This window comes from Streptopelia decaocto, assembly GCF_964273445.1.
Source record: "Streptopelia decaocto genome assembly, chromosome: Z".
NCBI classification, from domain to species: Eukaryota; Metazoa; Chordata; class Aves; order Columbiformes; family Columbidae; genus Streptopelia; species Streptopelia decaocto.
Genome location: NC_138657.1, coordinates 23614616 through 23637768, shown reverse-complemented (window position 1 = coordinate 23637768; position 23153 = coordinate 23614616). Strand labels below are relative to the sequence as shown.

The 23153-nt window shown below is 40.0% G+C and overlaps 1 protein-coding gene across 1 annotated transcript; it reads right to left on the bottom strand.

Moving 5' to 3' along the window:
- Positions 1–2101: 2101 nt before the first annotated feature.
- ERMP1 (endoplasmic reticulum metallopeptidase 1) lies at positions 2102–21127 on the bottom strand. Its single transcript, XM_082074982.1, has 16 exons — positions 20835–21127; positions 19735–20036; positions 17442–17569; positions 16982–17087; positions 15980–16126; positions 14395–14487; positions 12923–13135; positions 11562–11782; positions 8749–8923; positions 8174–8364; positions 7455–7607; positions 6729–6931; positions 5897–6012; positions 5277–5440; positions 4156–4285; positions 2102–2703 (listed from the first exon to the last, which is right to left on the bottom strand). Exons 1-16 carry the CDS (start codon positions 21116–21118, stop codon positions 2648–2650), a joined length of 2682 nt encoding a protein of 893 aa, XP_081931108.1. The 5' UTR covers positions 21119–21127; the 3' UTR covers positions 2102–2647.
- Positions 21128–23153: the final 2026 nt, after the last annotated feature.

The following is a 23153-nucleotide window of genomic DNA, read 5'->3' as shown; positions in this document are numbered from 1 at the left end:
GGAACATAGGAGGTTCCACTTAAATATGAGAAGAAACTTCTTCACAGTGAGGGTGACAGAACACCAGAACAGGCTGCCCAGGGAGATTGTGGAGTCTCCCATTCAAAACTCACCTGGACACATTCCTGTGTAACCTCATCCAGGTGTTCCTGCTCTGGCAGGGGGAGTGGACTAGATGATCTTTCAAGGTCCCTTCCAATCCCTGACATTCTGTGATTCTGTGATAATGTGATAAGCTGGCTTCAACTGAAGGAAGGAGGAACCCCAAGAAAAAATGGTCAGAGACCCAACTTACTGTTTGAGCATAATTTCATATCCTACAGCTGAAGACTGTTGAGATATTCTAGTGGTCAGCAAGATAATTGCCAGTTTATAGTGCATGGCAAAAGTAGTCCCAGTGCTTCAGAGACAGGAGGAGCCTTCCCATACCATTCTGAAAGAGATACAGCTTGGGCAAATTCCCACTGTCTAACCACACAGTTCTGTGACAGCACTTAGAGTTACCGTTCTTGTGTGGCTTTTCAAGCATCCTTCACTAAGACCGTGTATCAAGTTCTAGGATAGGTCATCCTGCAGGCTCCTTTTAGATCATTATCAGGAACCAGATTTGGCTTAGCTCCCAGGAAAAAAGTAATGAACGCCATTACCGTGCAAGCGAACTCCTCAGCAGCTCTGTCCCACATGCTACAGTTAGCTCTGCATCAACTTGTTAGACCTTGTCTGTTTGGATAGCGTTTTTCCAACAGGCTTGCAACCCCCCCGAGATGGAAGAGACGTTAAAGACAGGTCTTGCTAACACAGAATGGCTCCGCTCAGCTCAACCATCTGTCACTTCATGTATAACTGCTGAAATTCTCCTGTGCATTGTACCTATCCCAACATTATTTCTGCAAGTGCCTGCTTGTACCTGACAGGCAATCTGAAGGTACTAGAGCTGCATTATGGCGTGTAACCAAACATGTACAGGCCTCCGTTACAATCACATGCTTAAATTCATAAAATACTTACTTCTGAAACCCTTTTACCTGTAAGACACAAAACAGAGTACTAGGTATGTTAACAGAGAATATAACAGAATCAAAAAAACACCGAATACCAGGGAAGAACTCTAGCATTAAAGAAGTGTAAAGCAATTTAGAAAAGGTTGTGCATGTAAATCGTTTCAGATGAACACTGGGGAATTCCAATCAACTAGCACTTTCTGACCTCACTAAAGACTTTTTCTACTTCCATGCCCTTCTATCCTTAAAATTACCAGCTGCTTGTGTTGTGTATATTTCACAGAATAAGACACACAACACTTTTTATGATAAATAATAAACCACAGTAGCAGAAGACTAATCTGCTTGTACTGAATGGGGAAGCAGATGGACACTAAAACAGTTAGCAAATGTTTCCATCCTGTTTTTCTACATGCGATCAGCAATAAATTTGCTCTCAACTAACAGTCTTGCAAACAATACTTAGTTTGCTACCAGTGATTCCTCATACCATATCTTGTTTCAGGAACAACCTTACTCTTCAGTCAACCAGCCAGGGCCCTGATTTTAACAATTCCCAGGTAATTTTTACATTACTTAGCCATGCCTATCTTCTACATAGCTCTAACTCTAGCTGTCCAACTCCAGCAATGCTTAGAAGTATTTCTAACCCAAGCTTCAATAAAACATCAGTGCATTGAATAAAAACAATTCAAACATTTCCAACCAAAATGATTCTATCTGGAGCACAAGTCTTTTTAGGAGTGGCTGAGGGAGCTGGGGCTGTTTAGCCTGGAGAAGAGGAGGTTGTAGCATGGAGGGTGTTGGTCTCTTCTCCCAGGTAGCAAGTGATAAGACAAGAAGAAATGGCCTCAAGTTGCACCAGGGGAGGTTTGGATTGGATATCAGGAAAAAATTCTTCATGGAAAGGGTTGTCAGGCATTGGAACAGGCTGCCCAGGGAAGTGGTGGAGTCACCACCCCCTGGAGGTGTTTAAAAGATGTGTTGATGATGGTCTTTCGTGCCAGAGTTAGGTTATGCTTGAGCTCTATGATCCTGAGGGTCTCTTCCAATTGAAATGATTCTATGAAGTAGGCCTTTAATCATGAAGGAAATCAAGCTTCACTGGTTAAATTTTGCCTTTATTTACAAAGATGGAAATGTACAACAAACTAGACATCTCTCATAATCAAATTATGTAATAAAGGTTAAATCCTGAGTTAGCAAAAGTTATTGCTTCACTGAAGTTGCAGAAATTGCTAACAGGCATTTTTGTATTTTTGGCTCCCAGTATGAGTTCTTCACAGAGCACTTTCGCAGAGTTTTAAATCAGAGGCAAAATACAAAATAAAAATCAAAACTGAGGAAGATGGTAAATATCAGTGCAGCTTTAGTTAACCAGCTGTGCATCAGCTAGCGTACAGTACTAAACATTTGTTGAGATTCAAGACACGAGTTATGAACTAAAACTCCGTTTTTCAACTCATTAATAGCACTTAAAAAAAAAAAATACATGTGTAATATAGGGATTGTAGTTTCAAGTCAGATACAATCAAATGAGTTATTATTAATGCACATGTTAACATAGAAAGACCCACTGGATTCATTATACTGATGGCCAGCTCTTTATGATTACAGTAATTAAACCTTTTACCTTAGTCTATGAGTCAGCTGACAGTCTTCATGAATGTATGAAACTGGTTCTTGCCACTATGGTACACAACTACAGAACAATTCAAAGAAAAATACCTGATCAGGGAGCTGCTGTCCATCGCAGCTCACAAAAATGGAAGTGTCACAAAACTTTCTTCCACATGCCCTGCAAACTTCCCAGTACTAGCAGGTTTTGGCTTGATGATGCATGCACAAAATCTGCTTTGCATGTGATTTGGCAATACTCATGAGAGGAACAAAATACTAAATCTGTACAATAAATCTGCATGGCATTGATGCCACAGAATGTTTTATAACTAGTTTAGAAAAAAGCATGAAGTTGTTTCTTCAGGTACACAGAGTTCTTTGAATTTTATAAACTAACCATTACACTGCAATGAAAAGAAATGGGATTATAAGAAAAACAGAGAGGTTAGTGGCTTCTGAACTCAAAGCTTGTCAACTGAAACTGGAAGGTATTCAACATGACTCACAGTCATTTATAAAACCCATTTTGTGGAAATAAAACAAGAGCGATCCAGAGATATTAGACATCTTTTTAAAAATTACTCTTCTTGGTGTTTTCCCTTATGGAAAACAAACCGTATTTTAAGAAACAGTTAAATGTATTAGCAAAGTGCTATACTGTCACATTACCAAAAGTCTCTCCAGAGGAGATACCAAAAATTAGCCAATTCTAATAAATCAGAGTAGATTAATTATAAGACATTCATGTAAAGGAGTGGGGACTTGGCACTCTTACATACAAGAGAGCAAGTCACATGCTTATATGCTGATACTGAAAGATCCCAACAGGAACCAAAACACAAGATGTTAGTCAGGTCAACCTTACCCACTCTAGTTGTAACACTGAAAACACAGGCAAAAGGGCAGAAACCAAGTTTTTAAGAGAAACAAATTTTGAAAAAATAATCTAGATAAATAATTACCACGTTCCATCAAAATATTGATTTTTCAGCATTGTGCATTTGCCAGTGACTTGGAATGCAACCTACACAAGCATCATAGCTTTCAGCAGCTTCATCCAGTGACAAAAGTAATGTTTAGGACTTCGCCACCTCTGCTCCCCCACCATACAAACAAGCGTCTTTTAGCTGAAGGACTTACCTTAGGACGGACAGGATTGCTAGGCAATAGCCCCCTCATGTGCGCGAAGTACATTTGCAATAACATCAAAATAATTTCACGAGGCCCTTCTTTACAATTGCCCTCATATTATGCTAATGTTACCTCCTCAAATGCAGTTTTCACTTCTGCCATTTCAGTGGAAGAACCAAGGTGAACTGTATTCACATTGACACGAAGTATCACAATATCCCCAAGAGAGCAGTAGCCTTTAAGCAGCCAGACTACCAAAGAGACACCATTTGTCGCCAAAGTACTTTTAATTCTTGTGAAAGTCTCTGGCATCTTGTTAAAACATGTTTGCTACAACAGCATTCTGCATCAGAGAAATACTGTCAGTGCTAAAAGACAAAAAGGTCATAAGTGCAGGACCAACCAGAAGAAAATGTCCAGTTTGGTAGCCTCTCCAGTAAGGCATAGAGTTGAGGTGACTTTTGATCTTCCCCAAAAAAGTAATGTGCTGCTATGGCAAGGGAGACTATTCCATGAGAATGCTTTTCTGGGGCCTGAAAGTGAAAAGAGGGAAACACAGACTTTTATGATTGTTTATGGCTTTAAAACGTAAGGTCAATCCAGATCAACTTTTCTACAGACTTCTTAGTAACTATGCAACAAACTTCATCCTGCGGCTCTTGGTCCTCTATGTTAAAACACTTTCCAACTTCAAATGTGTCTGTCTGATTACTCGATGTGAACGGAACTTACAACTAGGTATTTCGATCACAGCGCCTCTGACATGGTACCTTCACTTGCACATGCTTTAACTTCAATGCTTATATCTGTCAGTTTGCTGACAAATCAAGACGTGGACTCCAACATAGTATTTATATTGATCCTTATATTGTGAATCCTCAGGAGGAAAAGACTTCCCTGCCTAGCTTTGCCACTATCAACCTTGCAAAGCTTGTCACACCAGATTCCTGTCTGCCTTTATCAAGTACCCTCTATTTAAAGTGTTTAGACTGCCTGATCCAGGAAGGAACAAGCAACTTTCTGAATTTTCAAAGGTTCTTGTAACATTTATTGAAAGAATAATACACTGTTAAACCTATAATAACAACAACATACAAATCAGTAAAAGATTCTTCAGTGGCAAGTTAACAAGGGGGGGGATTATAAATCCAACTAGAAAGGCAATACTGGAAGCCTTGCTTCCAAGTGAAAATCACGTAAAAGAAAATTTAGAAAACAAAGCTTTTACAACACTATTCAGCTTCAAGACAGATAAGTTTCCTGCCAAGGACTCCCTGTAATTTCCCAAACCCAAAATTCATGTAAATTCATGTTTGGCGAGCTAGTGCACTAAGCATCAAAAACATGTGTGAGCTGATTAATACAAAGTTGGCGGACAAATTAAAAGAGGGAAGCAAAATTAGGATGTATCAAATATGGCAAAGATTAAGAAAGTTATTACAACATCGTTCACATAAGAATGCAGAAATGGTGACAACAGAGCAGACCAAGGGATCGCTGGGTTTCCAGCAACAGGATACTCACTGTCAGTTCCACCCAAAAGTGCCACGGCGAAGCCTGCAGCCCGTGGGAGTAAAACACAAAGTAGTCTCCTCCGACACTAGCGACCGGTGTCCCATCCCCGAGAGACCAGGTGGACAGAGCCGACCCTTCATGTGGTCGAACATACAGAGACATGTGACTGGGACCTGCAGAGACAGAGACACCTATCAACATGTATCCACAGGTGGAGGTACAATAACCATCTGCTTTCCTATATAGTAATACAAAGATAACATGCTACTATCTGTGTCTTCCAAAATGTCTTCGCTACAGAAAAAGCTTCAATTATTTGTAAGCAGTGAGATAAATGAGATGATGACGTAGAAGAGAGACAGAGTTACAAATGGACCTTAAGAAAGGACTGGCTATAAAAAGATCAAGGCTTACTCGAAATAGACAGCATTATCAGTCCCCCAAATACCAACTGCAACACAACACCCACAGCTTCTAGCATGTTATGAAACCGACTTAATTCATGCTAAACTCAAAAACCTCTTGGGAACAGCAGTAGAACTTGCAGCACTGGAGTCAAAACCTAATTTATTATGGGCATAAAAATAAACACAAATCACAAACCAGAAGCTTCAGTAACTGTCACTCACCAGATACTTCAAAGCTTAGCCTCAGAGAGTTCCGGGGCGTCAGCTCCTTGGACAGAAGTTTAAAGTGAATGGGGCTTCTTGGAAAAACTTCAGGAGCAGGAAGATACCAGTTTTTCCTGACCAAAAAGAAACAAGGAATTTGCAATGTAACACACAGAGGTACTAAATATGAGAAGCCAGGAAGTTTTTGTATAGTACAGCTGCCTGTGCTCTCACTGTACTGACTACTCAAAAGCTACTGTTTCTGGCAGAAGGTGGGTAAAATTAGCACCTTCTGGCCAGATAAATATTTAAAGGGCATACTGACAGAATAACAGTCAGTGTGTTCATTCATTACCTTTGCCTTAATTTACAAAACAATAACACAAGAAAGAATATTTGCATCTTAAAACTGCTACACTTTTGCTCACAAGATTTTTGTGGTATGAGAAATAGTCACAGCAGCTGGTTTTCTTCTGTGGAGACAAGCTATTCTAGACCTCCTCTGCCGTCAGCTGGGGCTGGGGGAAAGAAAGGAAGAGACATACATACTCCCATTCTGAACTGCCCTTTGGAAGGCGGCAGTTCTCCACTTCTTCTCCACCAGCGCTGACACTGATTTTCCACACATCAACTTCTACAGCTCCTGCAGCAGACCCAGCAATCTCTTGCAGAGATTCTGGCTGAAGACACTGAACCTAGACAGAAGTTCAAGTGTCTTCTAAACTGGAAGGATTATTTACTTTTAGACCAAGATTAGCCTTTCTTTTTCTTCCCTTACATAAGCAAGATTGCATAAACAACCAATGTGCTTTGGCAGTAAGTGCAAAAGTGAAGCAGAGTTCACACCAACCGGAACATGAAATGCACTGGCAGAATCCAAGGAAGGCCACAGAAAGGAGCCTGCTCCTCGCATGGAGTCCTAATGGTGTCATTGATTTCAGGTACATGGGGAGTTATATGAGATATTCCATTGTAATCAAATCCATTAATCCATATACCAGAGTCACTTTTAACCACATTTCCATCTAGATCATGAAATCTTCTGCTCGTGTGCTAAAGTAGGAAAAAAAAAGTACACAGAAAGATAATGGAGCCTGTGCAGTTTGTAAGAATCAGGAGTGGTTCTGAAATATCCTTCATGTCAGTCCTTAAAGTCTACTGCATTTTCAGTATGCACAGAACATGCATCTGAGTATGTATGAGTGCACAGAGAATTACGCATGTAAAAGAAACATACCATCAAAATACCTACATTCAGGAGATGACTGTGCCTGTAAGTATTTGCTCATCTTCCATCAGTTTCACTTTTTAAATTACCATTGCTTACTCAACTCTCCCACTTAAAACCCCCTAAAAAAAAAAAATCTCTTCTTCTGACATGGATGAACCAAACACAGGGTTTGAACATGGGAAACTCTACGCAATGCTTTCAAATCCAGGAATAATCATTAGACCAAGCAAGAAAGGGAAGGTTAATCTCTTTTTGGGGGGTGGAGGAGGAGGGGATTAAGCTTTGAAAAAAATCAAACACTCTTGCAACAAATAAAGGCAATACAATACGCAAGGCTTTTCTTACCTGGAGAAAGACTCGCTTAGGCTTTGGATTAGCCTCATCAGAACTGTAAGGAAAGAAGATTCCACTACAAACGAGAATCAGAGTGACTACAAACACAGCAGCTAAAGTTACTAGCGTCGTTTTTGTACTTTTGACAAGGTAAATGAAGTTAATCTAGAGAATAAAAAGACATCCCAGTTAAAAAATGGCAAGATTTAGAAATAAGACACTATTTGTATAACTCTAAAATCCAATTATGGAACTGGAAGTACATTAAGAAGATAGCATTGTCAGTAGTACCTGACACAAGACACTTCTTTGTAACTTCAGTATTTAAAACCAGAACTAATAAAGTGAGTACTGCCTGGAGCTTCCAAAAATTTCCCCTTCCTAAAACATCTGTGAACAACAAACCTATAATTTTGTTAAGTGTAGGCTATGTATTTTTTTACCCATATACTGTACTTCACCTAAAATGAATGCCTGTTCAAATTCCAGCATTAAATGCACATTTTACATCAATCTTTACTACTAGATACTAGATACATTTCTGTAGCCCCTGCTTCAATGCCTTTTCTTTGAGTAAGTTAAAACATGGAATCTTTGACACATTTCCTGTAAGTTTCCTGTAACATTTAAGGCGTTGTCAACGTATCATTAACTTCAAGTGTTCAGAAAAACATTGATTTTAAACTCAAGGAAAGGTTTAAAAGTTTTAAACACTTAGAAATTCTACTTACAAAATAGGATGACAGAATTATAGTCGTGACCACAATTAATCCTGCTAACACTGCATCTGGTGGAATTTCTGAACCACTTCGTCCCATGATAGGAGTAAACATTTCAAATACAGTCCAACTAAGATACATTGTATACAGATAGGGAACTAACATTCCCAGCATGTACATCATGACAAACTTCATTGTTGCACCTATGGGGGACGGGGAAAAAAAAAAAAAGACAAGTGTTCTGTCCCAAACACTGTTTAAATATTACAATATTTTTTAACAACCTCTACTGTCCATTAAAGTATCTGATCACTTATTAATAATCTCATACAGTATAATTAGTTTTAGCCTGAGACACAGGATGTTTTGAAGTGTTTTTTAAAAGCTTCTCCATACTTTTAAATTGTCTTTAGTTCAAAACCACTTTTTCTTGTGACAGAAACATCGCATATGTACTCTGGCTACCCAAAACACAATGTCTGGAATTTATTTTGTTTAAATAATAAGAGTGTGGAGGAAAACACCCAATATACAATAGCAGGAGCAGAGGTTTAAAAATACAACCCTCTTCCCTTCAAAACTCATACCTTTTTGGCTGAATTCTTTATGGATCATCAGCTTAGTGAACAAAGGAAATGCTACCCAGAACGTACAAATGAATGATGAACAAAGGCCCAGATGAGTAATCACAGCCAATGCTACAGTCCAAATCATCAATGAGGCGTCAAAAAAAATATCTCCCGGATACTGCTCATTCATATTCTGCAACAAAAAAAACAACTTGATTAATTACTGAGCATATTCCATGTATCACATCTCACGAGAAAGGTTAGAAAAATCTTACTTCTGGTATATAATTGTTTTCCTTGGACAAAACAATTTTGATGAGCATCATCTTACCATTCTCTTACCATTTATAGTAACCCATGACAGTACACTTTTTAAATTATTTTTAAAACCTACTCTGATATAACCTCAAAAGGAGATTACATGGGCTGGGGCGGAGGGAGAAAGGGAATGTACAAATGACAACACTAAGAAGATGGAAGGCTAATGTTACAGGTACACAGTCAAACAGGGCCTTTTTATAAAAAGCACTGGTATTTGTGAAGCATATAAAAAAGCTATGTACTACTTATGTGTCACAACTGTCACTTCAGAAGTCTGCTTTTTGAAGTATATTATTTGTTTTGAAGAAAAAACGTGCGTAAGTCAGATAATACCAGATATATTTTCAAAAAGAAGGAAGTTTAACCATAAAAAATGTGTTTTGTTTTTGTGGTGTTTGTTGGTTTAAGTTACATGGGCAATGATGCATTCTTTGTAGTGCAAGATCCTTAACCGTGAATCCTGCTTGCAGGGAGCATTGCTTGTGTGAAAGCACCTAGTTCAGTTTGGGGGAGAAGGAAAAGAAAGGGGGAGAAAGAAGGAAAAGAAAGGGGGAGAAAGAAGGAAAAGAAAGGGGGAGAAAGAAGGAAAAGAAAGGGGGAGAAAGAAGGAAAAGAAAGGGGGAGAAAGAAGGAAAAGAAAGGGGGAGAAAGAAGGAAAAGAAAAGAGTCAGGAGAGAAACATGAGTTGTCAAACCTGTTTCAAAACAAAAAGTTTATTAATTCACAAAAATCTTGAGCCACCAACAGAAAACACGTAGGCACTGCCTATGATAGCCAAGTAAGATATGAGCTTCCAAAAACTGATGTAACTCTTTAATACAACTAAGTTACAGAGGCAGCATAAGCTGTATGGTGTACTGCATGCTGCAGCATGCAAGAAAATCAGGAGACTCATGACGTACCGATTGGTCTGCTGATCAGACAATCAGCAGGCAAGAAGTGGATCCAGAACCTGGAATGGCTGAACAGTTAGCGAAAGTATGCTCTCCCGAAAGACTAGAAAATGGTAACATAGCAACTATTTTATAAGTGGCTCACATTTTCCACAAAAGGACACAACCACACACACGTATTTTTAACACACATATACCAGCTAACACTCCCCTTCCCCAAACAATTAAAAATCCCACTTCCAGATAATGCATGGTAGATCCACCCAGAACTTTCCATACAATCAAGTTTCAGTAAGTTCCTGAACTTGTTCAAATACTTGGACGAAGCTGGATTTGGCTGACAACTTGTGTTTCCTAAATTCCCTTGCCCAAAGCTTGTGCAAACGGCTCACAAGATCAGTAACAGCAAGCTGAATAACTAAATATTACTGTGCCTAATACCTAAACCCAACAGGCTCGAGTAGTTGACTTCTGCCCAGGAAGAGTGTCATCTGTCAGATAACTCAAGGGATCACCTCAAAGCCATATTTGTTTTAAAAACAAAACCACTAAACTACCATATAAACATTTTATATTTTCATCAGCTAAAATTATGACATGGTTACGCAAGTTAAATCATGCTGGTTAGTCCATAAAAAAGAACTCTAAACAAAAAAGGTAGATAGACAGTAATCATGACAAATTACAGCAATGGAAAGGTAACATACCAAATCCTCACCAAGCCTCGCAGGGACCTAAATGACCTGCACCTATTGCAGAAAAGAACATGGGCTATCAAGAGCTCTGTTCCTTCTCCAGCTGTGGTCAAAGCAACTAACAATCAGAATAATCATACAGGGAAAAGTGACTGCTCAGATTTTTACAACAGCTTCAGAAAGCTCTGTACAGCACAGATGCTGTATTAGATGAGGGCATGACAGAACTAGAAATTCTGATAGATGTAAGAAAAAAATTTCTCATATGAACCATCAGAAAAAAAATATCATTTGCTTAAAATACAAATGACATCACCAAAACAATACACATAACAAAAGGACAGAATAAACCAGAGATAACTGGAATTCCAAGCTTCACAACAAAATGTAAATGATAAATTAGATAAAGACTAAAAATATTAAAATATGCATATCAAAATAATTTATTAAATTTGGTGAACACATCATACAAGTACATTCAGAGGCAGGAATCTGGTAAGATTCAAAGAACATTTGAGTACACATATAGGTTCTGCAATTATCAGGAACACTGAAAGGTATCAAAAAACCTGAATTCCTCAGCTCTTGCTCTCATCACTGAAGTAATGCCAGGAAGGGAAGGTGCAGACAGGGAAAGAAATAGTACCTTATACTGCCTTCCACTAGGCTTTAGTCTCTTTTCTGAAGCAGCTCATGACACACGGGTCATTAGCAAGGAGAAAGCCTTAACTGACGAAGCTCTCAACTCTGATTTAGTAGAGCAATCCTTACGCTAAGACGACGCAATTTTTACAGCAACATTTTAAATACTTCTCTCCAACACAGAAAACCTTTTGCATCTTTTTAATCACTGCAAAAATCAAGTCTTGCACAGATTAAACAGTACATTAGCTTTCCTCATTAACAATGAAGTGAAGCTTACCTTGTAAAGTAACTTCTTGGCCAAAGTATGCACAAGAATGAGCTTAGCTGCAGCCGCAGTGCCATAGAGAAACACAGAAACGTAGAAATGGGTGTACCAAGAAAGAGACCGTCCAATGACAGAGACAAATGCTGCCACAATGAGGACCGTCGCCAGGGTGCAGACCCAACTTATCAGTGCTAAGCCAAATGCAGTAAAAAGTTTCTTCAGGTTATGAACACCTACAAAGAAGAAAAAAGTTTCATTCAACAGTCATGTACTCTACTGCAGACTATCAGAAAGATGCCAATTAGCCCACAGTATAATTGCTTGAATGACCAAAAATAAACTGCATAAGGAGTCCACTCTGAAGCTTTCTTAACAGCTTGGTCTAAATCACTTCACCTGCTTCTTCGCAAATCTTTTTGCAGTCTTCTCCAGTGCCAGATCTATTCCCAGAGTACCAGTGTATTTTGCAGACTACCATGTTCCCAATAGTAAAAATGTCTCTAGGGAATCAGTATAGCCACTCCACCATCCACAAAACTTTTCTTGTAACTTTTTCTTACTCCAAAAAATGTTTGCTGGATATGGGGGTAGGAAGTTAGAGGAGGGGTGTTTGTTTTGGTTTGACTTTAAAAAACAAACAAACAGGTATGTTTGTACACATAACTGAAAAGGTCTAGCTAGCCAATTTAAATTGTTTTACACCCTTTATTAAGTTTTGCTATTTTTTTCCCATTTGTTCTTTTCTTATTTGCTCCTGCCTACAGACAGGTGTTAAAGAAACATGATCTGAAAGCCCAACTGTGCTAACAGAATAGAGTTTCTATAGATACTAAGCCACTTTTTTCCATTGTCAGATCTTTAAGAGATTTAATTTTTTACCTTCATGAAAAGATAAAAGACATAATTGTGATTCCTAAATGCTAGACATTCAGGCCTAGGATAGTCTTTCTTCATCAAAATTATTCACAGCTGAGAGATTTAAACACAAAGTGACTCCTATGGCATGCTGTACAGCTGTACATTAGCTTTCCTCATTAACAATGAAGTGAAGCTTACCTTGTAAAGTAACTTCTTGGCCAAAGTATGCACAAGAATGAGCTTAGCTGCAGCCGCAGTGCCATAGAGAAACACAGAAACGTAGAAATGGGTGTACCAAGAAAGAGACCGTCCAATGACAGAGACAAATGCTGCCACAATGAGGACCGTCGCCAGGGTGCAGACCCAACTTATCAGTGCAAAGCCACTGAAGTTTATCTAAATTTATTTCTGAAGTTTATCTAAAAAGATGTCTTAATTGTCTGAACACTTCTTAATCTAGTAATTGCTATTCGTTAAAGAGTAATGTGATGGATTTTTTTAAGAACTAGACTTACCTCTGGTTTTGGGCTGTAATATTTTTTTGCTTAAATAAAAAAAAGCAATTGCTGCTGTAATATAGTTCATGATGATGCCAACTCGAGCAGGATAAGCCAGGACAAATAAACCAAATACATCAAAGAATACAACATTTCCATGTCGATACTCAAATGATTTAGCCAATTTATCTGATGTTGCTAGGTATTTTAGAACAGCTAGAATATTGTCACCTATTAAAAAGAAGACACACAACATAACATCAGGGTTGAAGAAACAGTACACAGCATTCTTTTAAATATAAGCACCCTTAAAAATAAAACTGCATTAAAATATCTTCAAATATGTGAATATACAACTGATTATTCTGAAATAGGTATTTGACTGTATGCACAACATAGTATTTTCAAGAGCTAATCTAAATAGCTGTCACTAAAATAAGCATACTTGGGAAACTTCATGTATTTAAATACCATAGCAACGTAGGGAGTACTCAAGCCTTCTGCCCTTTTTCAGGTCTGATATTAAAGCACTAGACTTCAAGGCTAACCCACAGAAGAGTTTATAATTTCTTAACCTTCCTCTTCTCCTCCTTGCCACTAGTAACCCCTCGATGTTCCAATGACTATGATTTGCCCAGATGACTGTCAGGTGGGAGATAAAGCAGCTCTTTTTCTTCACAGCCTACAGGTATCAACCACCTTTTCCTTTTCCACAGTACAGCCCAAACGTATGCAATCAAGTGAGAACAGCTTTCATATTGCTTTTACTTGGTCTATAAAAGTGCTTACTGGTTGAAAAGTTGTCTCTATGTAATAACCATGACCAGTAAAATCAGCTTTCCAACACGAATTTGTAACGGTACTTTGCTTTGCAACTGCTTTGGTGCAAGAAAATGTTTAACACTCTAGCTAACTTCTTTATAAGCTTAAGGAGAGAAGAAACAGTCAAAAATCCTGGAGGCATTTAGGATTATGTTAGTTTTTCCTGGGAAACTAAAGGTCTTACTGTAATTTTCTTTACTGCAATCTGTCAAATAACCTGCTACGAGCACAAACTTAGTAGAAATTAAGTCCTGTTTATCCAATGCCTGTGTGCTACCACTTAAGTTTCACAGAGATCCATTCTAAAAGAAAAACATCTGTTGTCAGATCAGTCTCTATGACACTGACTCAACCATAAGCTTCTCATGATGAACGTTCATCAATAAAGGGACTTACTGAGAGAAAAGGAACACAGAGCACTGTAGAATCAGGTATCGATGGCTACATGATATCCCTAATTAGATTTCACAGTTACTTTCAAATCAGTGTCACTGAATGGTGATAAAGTTTATCTTCCCGAGTTTTTTAAAGACATGCATTCAGTTAATTCCTTGTTCTAATTCCGTAAATAAAATTACTAATTTCTTGTGAATACAGTTGTACAGCCAAATGAAAAAGCAGCTACAACACTACTCTTTAGTAAATTACCAAATTCTTGAAATACCAACCTGCTCTCTGAATGGAATCTGTTGAAATTCTGTCTGATGTGTCATACTCTGTGTGATAAATGTAACCGTTTTCAATAAAAGCCAAATCTATTCCTACAGAGAGAGAAAAAGCATGCTTGAAGTTATGCAAACCTAAAACCTCAAAACAAGTATGTATAAGCCTCAGATATATTGCACACAACACATTGGTCTACTGTCACTCATTGTCCTTAAAGATGAACAAAATACTCTGGTTTGTAAAAAGATGACTAACTAAGATTCCATGTGAATTTTAAAAAGGACACTTTTAAAACATTTTCAAATATCTGTCCTTTCTAATGTATTGATTTGCATGACATCTGTACACAAACTGATTTCTGCTGGAGAAACAAATTAAAATTCTCAATCAAGTCAGCTTCAAAAAGATGTCCAAGACACTTTTCAAACGTTTGCTAGTAAAACATAAATATAGATCCACACTGAAAAGGAATAAAAAGCAGGACTGTGGAACTACAGAAACATCTTCTCAAAATGCTACGTGTGTTATTTTTACTTCTAATTTGTCAGTCTAACAGTCAGTCTGAACAAACTCCTAATTTAAAAATCTAACTAACTTGGAAAAACAAACAAAAATATTAAAAAAAAAAAAAAAAAAAAAAGAAAGGTTTTTTACAAGATAAATTATACATTCAGTGTATCCCAAACACACAACCCCTCAGTTGCATATGCAAAAAGCTGCTGGTTGCAATCTGAATCCTCACAATTTTGCAGAGGTTTAACAAAAGAGACCTCAATTCTACCAGTGGACAAAGACTAACAAACTAGTTCTTTAACTCAAATATTTCATTTCTATTTGTTCAGAAAAAACAAAGGCAAGTGAGAATTAATTTACCTTTTATGATCCAGGTTATGATTCCAAACAAATAAAGAACACCCTGTACAAAATCACCTACTTTATTTCAGACTAGAAGAGTACTTTGAAAGAGTTCAGAATACATCAACATGTTTTATTCAAATAATCAACTCAGAAATATCACTTTTATTGAAACTGACTCCAATGACAAGCTGTGTCTGACAGCAAGAGTTTTACAGAAGTTAAGATTCCTTTGACATGAGTTTGCATTGTGTGTTACACATTTTTTTCCACTGGTTATCCTCTGCAGAATGGACAGCAAACTGTAAACAGATCAGCAAAACCAAAACCCATTCCCTTGCTGTCCTGTGCTTGTTTATGACCAAAAGAAAAAAAAAAAAAAAGAAAAAAAAAAGAAAATGCATTAATTACTAAGTCACTGTTTTAAAAAAAAAAATATATTATTTTGGTTTATCCATTAGACAGACACTTAATTCCCACAGGCAAGTTATTAGCATCATTAACAAAATGTTTCAAAACAAAAAATTTAACAGTGTATTGTTAATGCCTGGACTGTTTTCCTGATTTTTAGGAAGCTTTTCTAGCACGTAGTTTCTTTCTGGAAAACAGCAGTCTTCCGAAAAACATCTTTAACAAACTATACAACAAGCCAAATCTAAAGGCTCTTGCCTTAGAAAAAAGCAGTAAAATTTGTTCCCATAATCCACATTGACGTGTCTTCCGATAACATACCTGGAATGTTACCAAAGTCCCTGTAGATACGGAAGTCAGTATCTGCTGGGATAATACCACTCTGAAATATTTCCTGTGCCACCACAGAGGCAAAGGGATGTTTGGCTGCAAGTATGTATGCTTGTACCAACCAAGGATTCTCAGGTCCTGATGAAAGATGAGCAGAAAGTTCACAACAAAGACTTTTTGAACTTCACTTAAGATACGTATCTCTATGGTAACAACACAGAGGAACTCACTAAAGTTTAATGCTGTTGCCCCACAGTGTACATACTAAATCCATTTGTGTTGGCTGAATGCCTCACACTTGACGGAAAGAATTAGTTACACTTGGGGTATAAAAAAACACTGACGCCTTGAGTGTTCAGTGGCAAAGCAGCTAAGCCATCTCTCATAAAAGACCCAGCACTAATGGAAAAGTCACAATCATTAGCAGAGCTTCCAACTTATTGTCTACGATGTTCAGAGAAAAGTCTCCCCACTGAAGCATTCAGTACAAGTAGACAATAAAGCAGCTCCAGCAGCAGAAGGAGGTTTGCAGTCCAACTAGGATAGAGCAGAAACTTAACTGCAGCCTACAAAACAGAAGTTTTGTGGCTTCCTGAGCAGCAGATTAGAGTTCTGATGCAAACCCCTCCCTGCAAAGATTTTGAAAGAACTACTGTGAAAATTAAACAAAGCATATGAAGGTACGGCTATGAGACATGTAAGAGATATCCAATCTGTTTTTCTCCTTATTACCTTGATGTAAAAGGGAAATACAACTTCTGTAATTCTGTTCTACATAGGCTTGCCACCTATATGAGGCAAATTCTGTGGCAACGCTTTAGCCTACATGTATCTAAAGATGGAGAGCAACTTATCTGCTGCACAGGGTGGGGAAAGAAGCACAGAAGTTCTCCTATCTTTTGCTTATGAGTCACGTTCAAAACTCTTTCAAGTCTACATTGTTCATTATCAAATTATCCTAGTGTAGAAACTGGACATAATGCATGCTCATACCTGTTTGAAAAACAAGTTCTTTTCCTCCTACACCTGCTGCCTCCAGGTTAATAAAAGCTCTAATTGACTTGGCCCACTTGTGTTGTGTAATGAAGCCGTGACTAGCCTTTATGGGAAAACAAACAAAAAATACAGGTCAAATAACTTCCATACCAGCCTAAATTTATTCTTTCATCCTGTATAATCATAAATCAAGATTGGACAAGGTAGCAAGATCACTTACTACACAAACAGATGCAAAAAATTCAAATCTTCTAAATAAATTAATACAGACAATATTCTTAATCTAAGTGTATTTTTCCTGTTGAAATCAAGTACATTTTCCTCAGAATGTTAAGACTGGCATTTAACTAATATTTCAACAGATTAAATGTATATGTGGCTTGTATTTACTCTTTCCTTTGTCAGAATTTTAATACACAGCTTTGATCTATATTTTATAATTCTGGCATATTCTTACCTGCAAAATATTTTCCTCTGCACCATTAAATAAGAATATGACAGCATGCTGCAGGGGTTCTGATGATTTTGAAAGAGTGTTAAGTATTTCAAGCATCACTGCACAACTAACAGCATCATCACTGGCACCTTAAAATAATCAGCAGAATAGTATACCTTAGAATAAATGCACAGAATTGCAACAAAGGCTACAGAAGAAAAAAGCTTGATGCTATCGCAGTCACTTCATTTAAATTAGATACAAATATGCCAAGCTTTAGTACATTTTCTGCTATTGCCTATACCTTGTTTCTGTACTAGTCAAAAGCAATAGCAGAAAGGAAAATAATGTTGAAAAGTTGAGCAAGTGGAGTACAAGATATCAGATCAAATACTACTGTTCAAGAAAAGCAGACTAACGAAGTTACTAAGCAAGCAAAGTGATAATTATCTGTTTTGCTAAGAACAATATGGATAAGCAAGGACATAATTTTCACTTATACTGTACTCAAATTTTTTAAAATAAACATACTCTCACAAGTCACTGTAAAGCATTATACACTGTTACAATGCATTTAATTGCACAAAATCCCAAAGTAACATAAGGCCAAGACTGCAAAATAAAGCAAAGGAAACAACAGAATTTACACCTTTAAAACATTCTTAAAATGCAAGGATACGTTATAGCACAGCATTTTCATGATAAGATGCTTTCCACCACCTTTCTTTCTTTGCAGAAAACCCCTTTTGCTCTGAGCTCAATTGTCTGTTCTCTTCGAATTCCTCATCCAACCCTGTTCTCCACTTCCTCCCCCTTCCTCGCACCTTCTCCCATGGCCTGCCATTTTTATATCTTGATTAAGCATCCATCTTTCTGTCAAGGTCTCCCACTGCCCCATTTTGCCCACTTTGGTGCAAACTCTAGCATCTCCCTACCCCACTCTAATCAATAAAATCTGGGAGCAAACAGAGAAATTTAACCTCATTCCTTTTGGCTTGGGTTGCACAAACAATATCAATGTGCAATGAGATGACAATGAGAGCGTGGGCAGGCCATCATCCGCTATTAGGACAGACTCATTAGCTGCTAAAACGGTTTGATTTACACATCAAAACCCAGCTTTTCCAAAGCATGAAACATGGCAAAATTTAGACATATCTGACCCTTACATGAAAAGGGCAGATTCTGGATACAACCATACATCTCAGTCAAAATCTTAGCCTTAGCTTACAGTATGGAAGTACCTTAAACAAGTAAAACCAAATTCTTTCCAATACACTGTTCTCTAATTTGGTTCTCAGAAATTAATGCCCTGTTCTGCCAAAAGCTTTCCAAAAAGCAGCCCCCCCAAACCAGATGATTTAAACGCTTATTATATTCCTACTTGAATTTACCAGACGTCTACTCTTAGCCACACTGAGTTATTTTATCTAACTTGTGCTATGTCAAAAACTTAGCAGAAAAGTTGTTATAGTTTTCAGCGAGATTATCACTTATCTGCCTTGCTGTGAAGCTATGGTTTAAACAGACATAACAGATTTACATCTGATTAAAGCAGCCATGTAGTCACAAACTGTAACAAAAGCACACAGAGAAAGTATTAACATGTTAAAACCATGTATTTACAAAGCTGTTTACAGCCTTGCTACAATAATTACTTAACATGATTAGATTTATAAATATGCAAGGGGACAAGAATAAGACAGTATTCAATACTGAGAGTGAAAGTAGCAGCAAGAGGTACACACTACCAAGGCAACAGTACCTTAATCTTTGATCACTACAGACTTTTGAGACAGAAACCTTGCAGGTACAAAAAGGAAAAAAAAAAAAGGCAGCATAGCTTAAGGGTATCACCCTAAAAATTTGCGATAAAGCACAGTATCAGCAAAGGGTGGGGAAAACACAGACTAGTTAGTGGGGGTGGTAACAGCTTCTGGCACTAGGCACCCTGTGAAAGGAGAGCCAGGGTTAAATCAGTATATAAGTATGGAAAGACCTGAATTCCAGGTAGGAGCAGCACACGAACTACATGCATAAGCAGTAAAATACAAGAAAGTCAGATCCAACCAAACTTTCTAGAAATCTAAATATAGCATGTGTAATTTGCTGTCTAACAGAAAGCAAGAGTGAAATCCTGACTCTAATAGGACCAACCTGTCACTCTACTGTATCTCACTGAAATCAAGCAGACTAGTTGACACATGCAGTATTCTAGCACATGGCTGTAAGGCTACTTGGCATGAGAAGACAGTGAGACAAACTCTGTGGCTCATGTAACATATAGAAAAGCAGAATGAACGTGCAGACCTACCTGGGGTATTTGGTACGGAATCAAAGTGACAATTGGATAACACCGCATGCTCGGCTCCATTTTGGGGTTCCAGCTTCACTACGACATTGGTTACGTTTGCATAGTAACTAGTAAAGCCTCCTAAAAAGTCAATGCTGAAGGAGCCTGTGGGCCTCTGTATGTCTACAGACACCTTGTGAGCATCTGTGCTTTCTCTTTCTATTGCCCTAATTTGTTCTAAGAGGTAGTTAACAGCAAAAACTTCATTTTCTGGACTTCCAACTGTTCTGGGCCCAATTGCTGTTAAGTTGTCAAGATATTCCCTGTAAGAAACAAATCACACATTCAGCATCAACACATTCAATGTTTACCACATAACTCATGTACAACTGTAACACTTCTGCACTTTGTTCTATTTCAAAATTCACAGTAAGTGGAAGAGATTAAAGTCAATTACACAGTAACAGTCGGCAAGATGCCAAAGATCAGTAATGGGGATATAGCACTGATCTTTACTCAGGGCTCCCCATCCTCCCTGTCATGATATCAAACAAAACTACCAGTGTTCTGATTGAACATATCAACCCAAAAAGAAAAAAGAGAGTGAATGGAAAAGAGGAAGATTCTGTCTTCAGCAAGGTTCTGCACACACATACATGCTCCTCCAGGAACGTCTGGATAAGCACACTCTTGGTAAGATCCACACCGACTAAAGTTTTTCTAAGAAGCTTTCCCTGACACCAGGGAAAGTAAAGCACCTTTCAGAATCGGCCCCTTTAAGAGGAAGCCCACACGAGAGCTGGAGCCCTCGAAATATTTTCACCTGCTTTCTGCGAGCACCCAAGCGAGCTCTGGGTTCCTGCCGGGGCACCCAAGGCACAGCCCCCTGCCCGGGGCAGAGGTCTCTCGGCTCAGCCCCCGCACCGCGGCACCTCCGCCACCACTCGGCCGCCGCAGAGTCGGGCCCGGCCGCCGCCACAGCCTCCCCCGCCGGGACCCCGCGGAGCGCGAACGGCGATGGCGGCCCCTCCGCCCGCGGGGTGACCCCGGCGGACTCTGCCCACGGCTCTCCATCCGCCGCTGCCCGGCCAAGAGGGGCAGCCCCGGCCCGTCCGCCGTACCTGGCGCGGGGGGCGCTGAAGTCGGGGGGCCCGGCGCCGGACGGCGAGTTCAGCAGCTGCCGGTGCGCGACCTGCACCAGCGCCCGCAGCGCCAGGAGGTACAGCAGCACCAGCGGCGCCACCTGCGCCTCGGGCAGCGCCAGCGGCCGCCGCCGCGGCCCGCCCCGCTTCTGGCCGCCGGCGTCGCGGTCGCCGTCCTCCCGCGGCGGGGGGCGCCGCTCCTGGTCTCGGTGCCCGCCGGCCGCGCGCACCCGCCGCACGGGCACCGCCGCGCTCCGCTCCATGGGCCGCGCGCCGCGCCGCGGGGACGCACGTTACGGAAACGGACGAGGGTCAAAAAGCGTCCCGGCCGCCTCCTCGCCGGGCACCCCGGAGACAGAGGGCGGGGGGCGTGGTCCCGGCGAGTCACGGGGAGGGGGGCGTGGCGGGGTCCAATCACCGCCCGGCCCAATCACCGCCCGGCCGTTGCCGCGTGGCGCGCGCCGTGTGCGTTATCCCCTGCGCCAGTAACGGTCGTTCCTCGCCTAGCGGGGCCGGGCGGGCGTCCAGCATCAGACCGGAAAGCTCTCGGCGGCGGTTGCCGGTGAACAGCACGGTCCCGGTAGCGGTGGAACCGTCTATGTCGCCACAGCGCCTGGGCGAGCAGTGCCCTGTGCTCCATGAGTAGCACCGCCTCGCTCACAGGGATCACAGACTCACTGGGATTGAAAGGGACCTCGGAAGATCATCTAGTCCAATCCCCCTGCCGGAGCAGGAACACCTAGATGAGGTTACACAGGAAGGCGTCCAGGCGGGTTTTGAATGTCTGCAGGGAAGGAGACTCCACAACCTCCCTGGGCAGCCTGTTCCAGTGCTCTGTCACCATCACTGAGAAGAAGTTTCTTCTCATATTTAAGTGTGCCAGTCGTCTTGTTTTCACGGCATACGTATACTTTGCTATTAATGCTAAAACATGAAGGTGTGCAGAAGTAGCCGTGGTGTGAGTGGGGGTGCAGCAAGAAGTGCCAGGAGCCGCCCCAGCAGGGACAAGGGACGGTGAGCTCTCACAGACGTGAAGTCGTGGCACCGGCAGTTCCCGGGGCTGCTGGGCTTTTTTTCCGCTAGTGCAATATAGCTCTGGCATTTTGTAGCTGTAGTGCTGCCTTGCCTGGGGTTCAGGTAGCCCAGGGTGAAGTGCCATGACTCTTGGAAATGCTAGTGAATAGCAGGTTCTGGTGAAGTCATGCCGCAGGGAGCCTCCGTGAGGATCGGGCCCCAGCTGTGACACAGGCTGTCACCCCTGCAGCACTTGTTTCTCTCCAGGGGGCACGCTTCTGCCTGCTCCCGCAGTGTCTTTGAGAGATGGGACAGAGCTTTTCCGATCTTTATCACACTCCTTTGCAAGGTACCTAGCTGCTCCTAAAGATAACCTAAAAGACACTTGTCTTTTGTGCTCTTTGATGTAGTTTGGAAACAAAATATGTAATGATATGATGCAGATAAATGGCTGTTTCAATACACCCAGTGTTGCAGCTAAACACTGAATATGGCTGCTTTCTACCTTAGCTCTGTGTTGCCACATGGAAGATTTCTAACAGCAGTTGCAATACCCTTCGGGATGAAAAATTTTGAAGGAGTGGTGCACTAAAATGCTATTACTATTCTCTGCATACTCCAGGTGCTTTAGTAAATTTCCATGTTCTGGTTTAGTGAGTTTTCTTATTTGCTTCACTGCACGTTTAGTACAGACAAGATTATTGCTTACAGTTTATGATTTACACCTCCAGATTATGCTGTGGCATTTAAGACCCAGTGCCATAGTTCTAGGCTGAGAGGTTTGTTTTAGTCTGTTTTGATAAGTTTTTCTTCCTGCTTTTGTTTCACTCATCTATGTTACCATCCTATTCACAAGTAGATTAACATATCCCCAGATTTGGGTCTTATGAGTAGATTTTACATTAGAAACAGGTTATTTGTGAAAAATTCCATGTAAATGTTTTCTTAAAAATGCAAGTGCATAGTTAGTGCAGTGAATTGCTTGCAATACAAATAACCAAAGCTAATTAAATGTAAGCGCGCAAAAAGGTGATGGGATGGAAGCTGCCATTTGAAAATGCCATGTTAATAATCTCTATGATGCTAAGGTAGTATTACTAACATACATTTTAAAATGTAGTCTTAAAGAAATATGCAGCCAGTGTAGATCTACATTTCTCCTTTGAAATACCTGAGCAGGTCTAAAATGTTTTATAGAAAAGTCAAACATGGAATCAAGTATGGACTTTCATCTTTTATTTTGATTTCATGTATAATATCACCAACGCTGAAGTACTGGGAGCC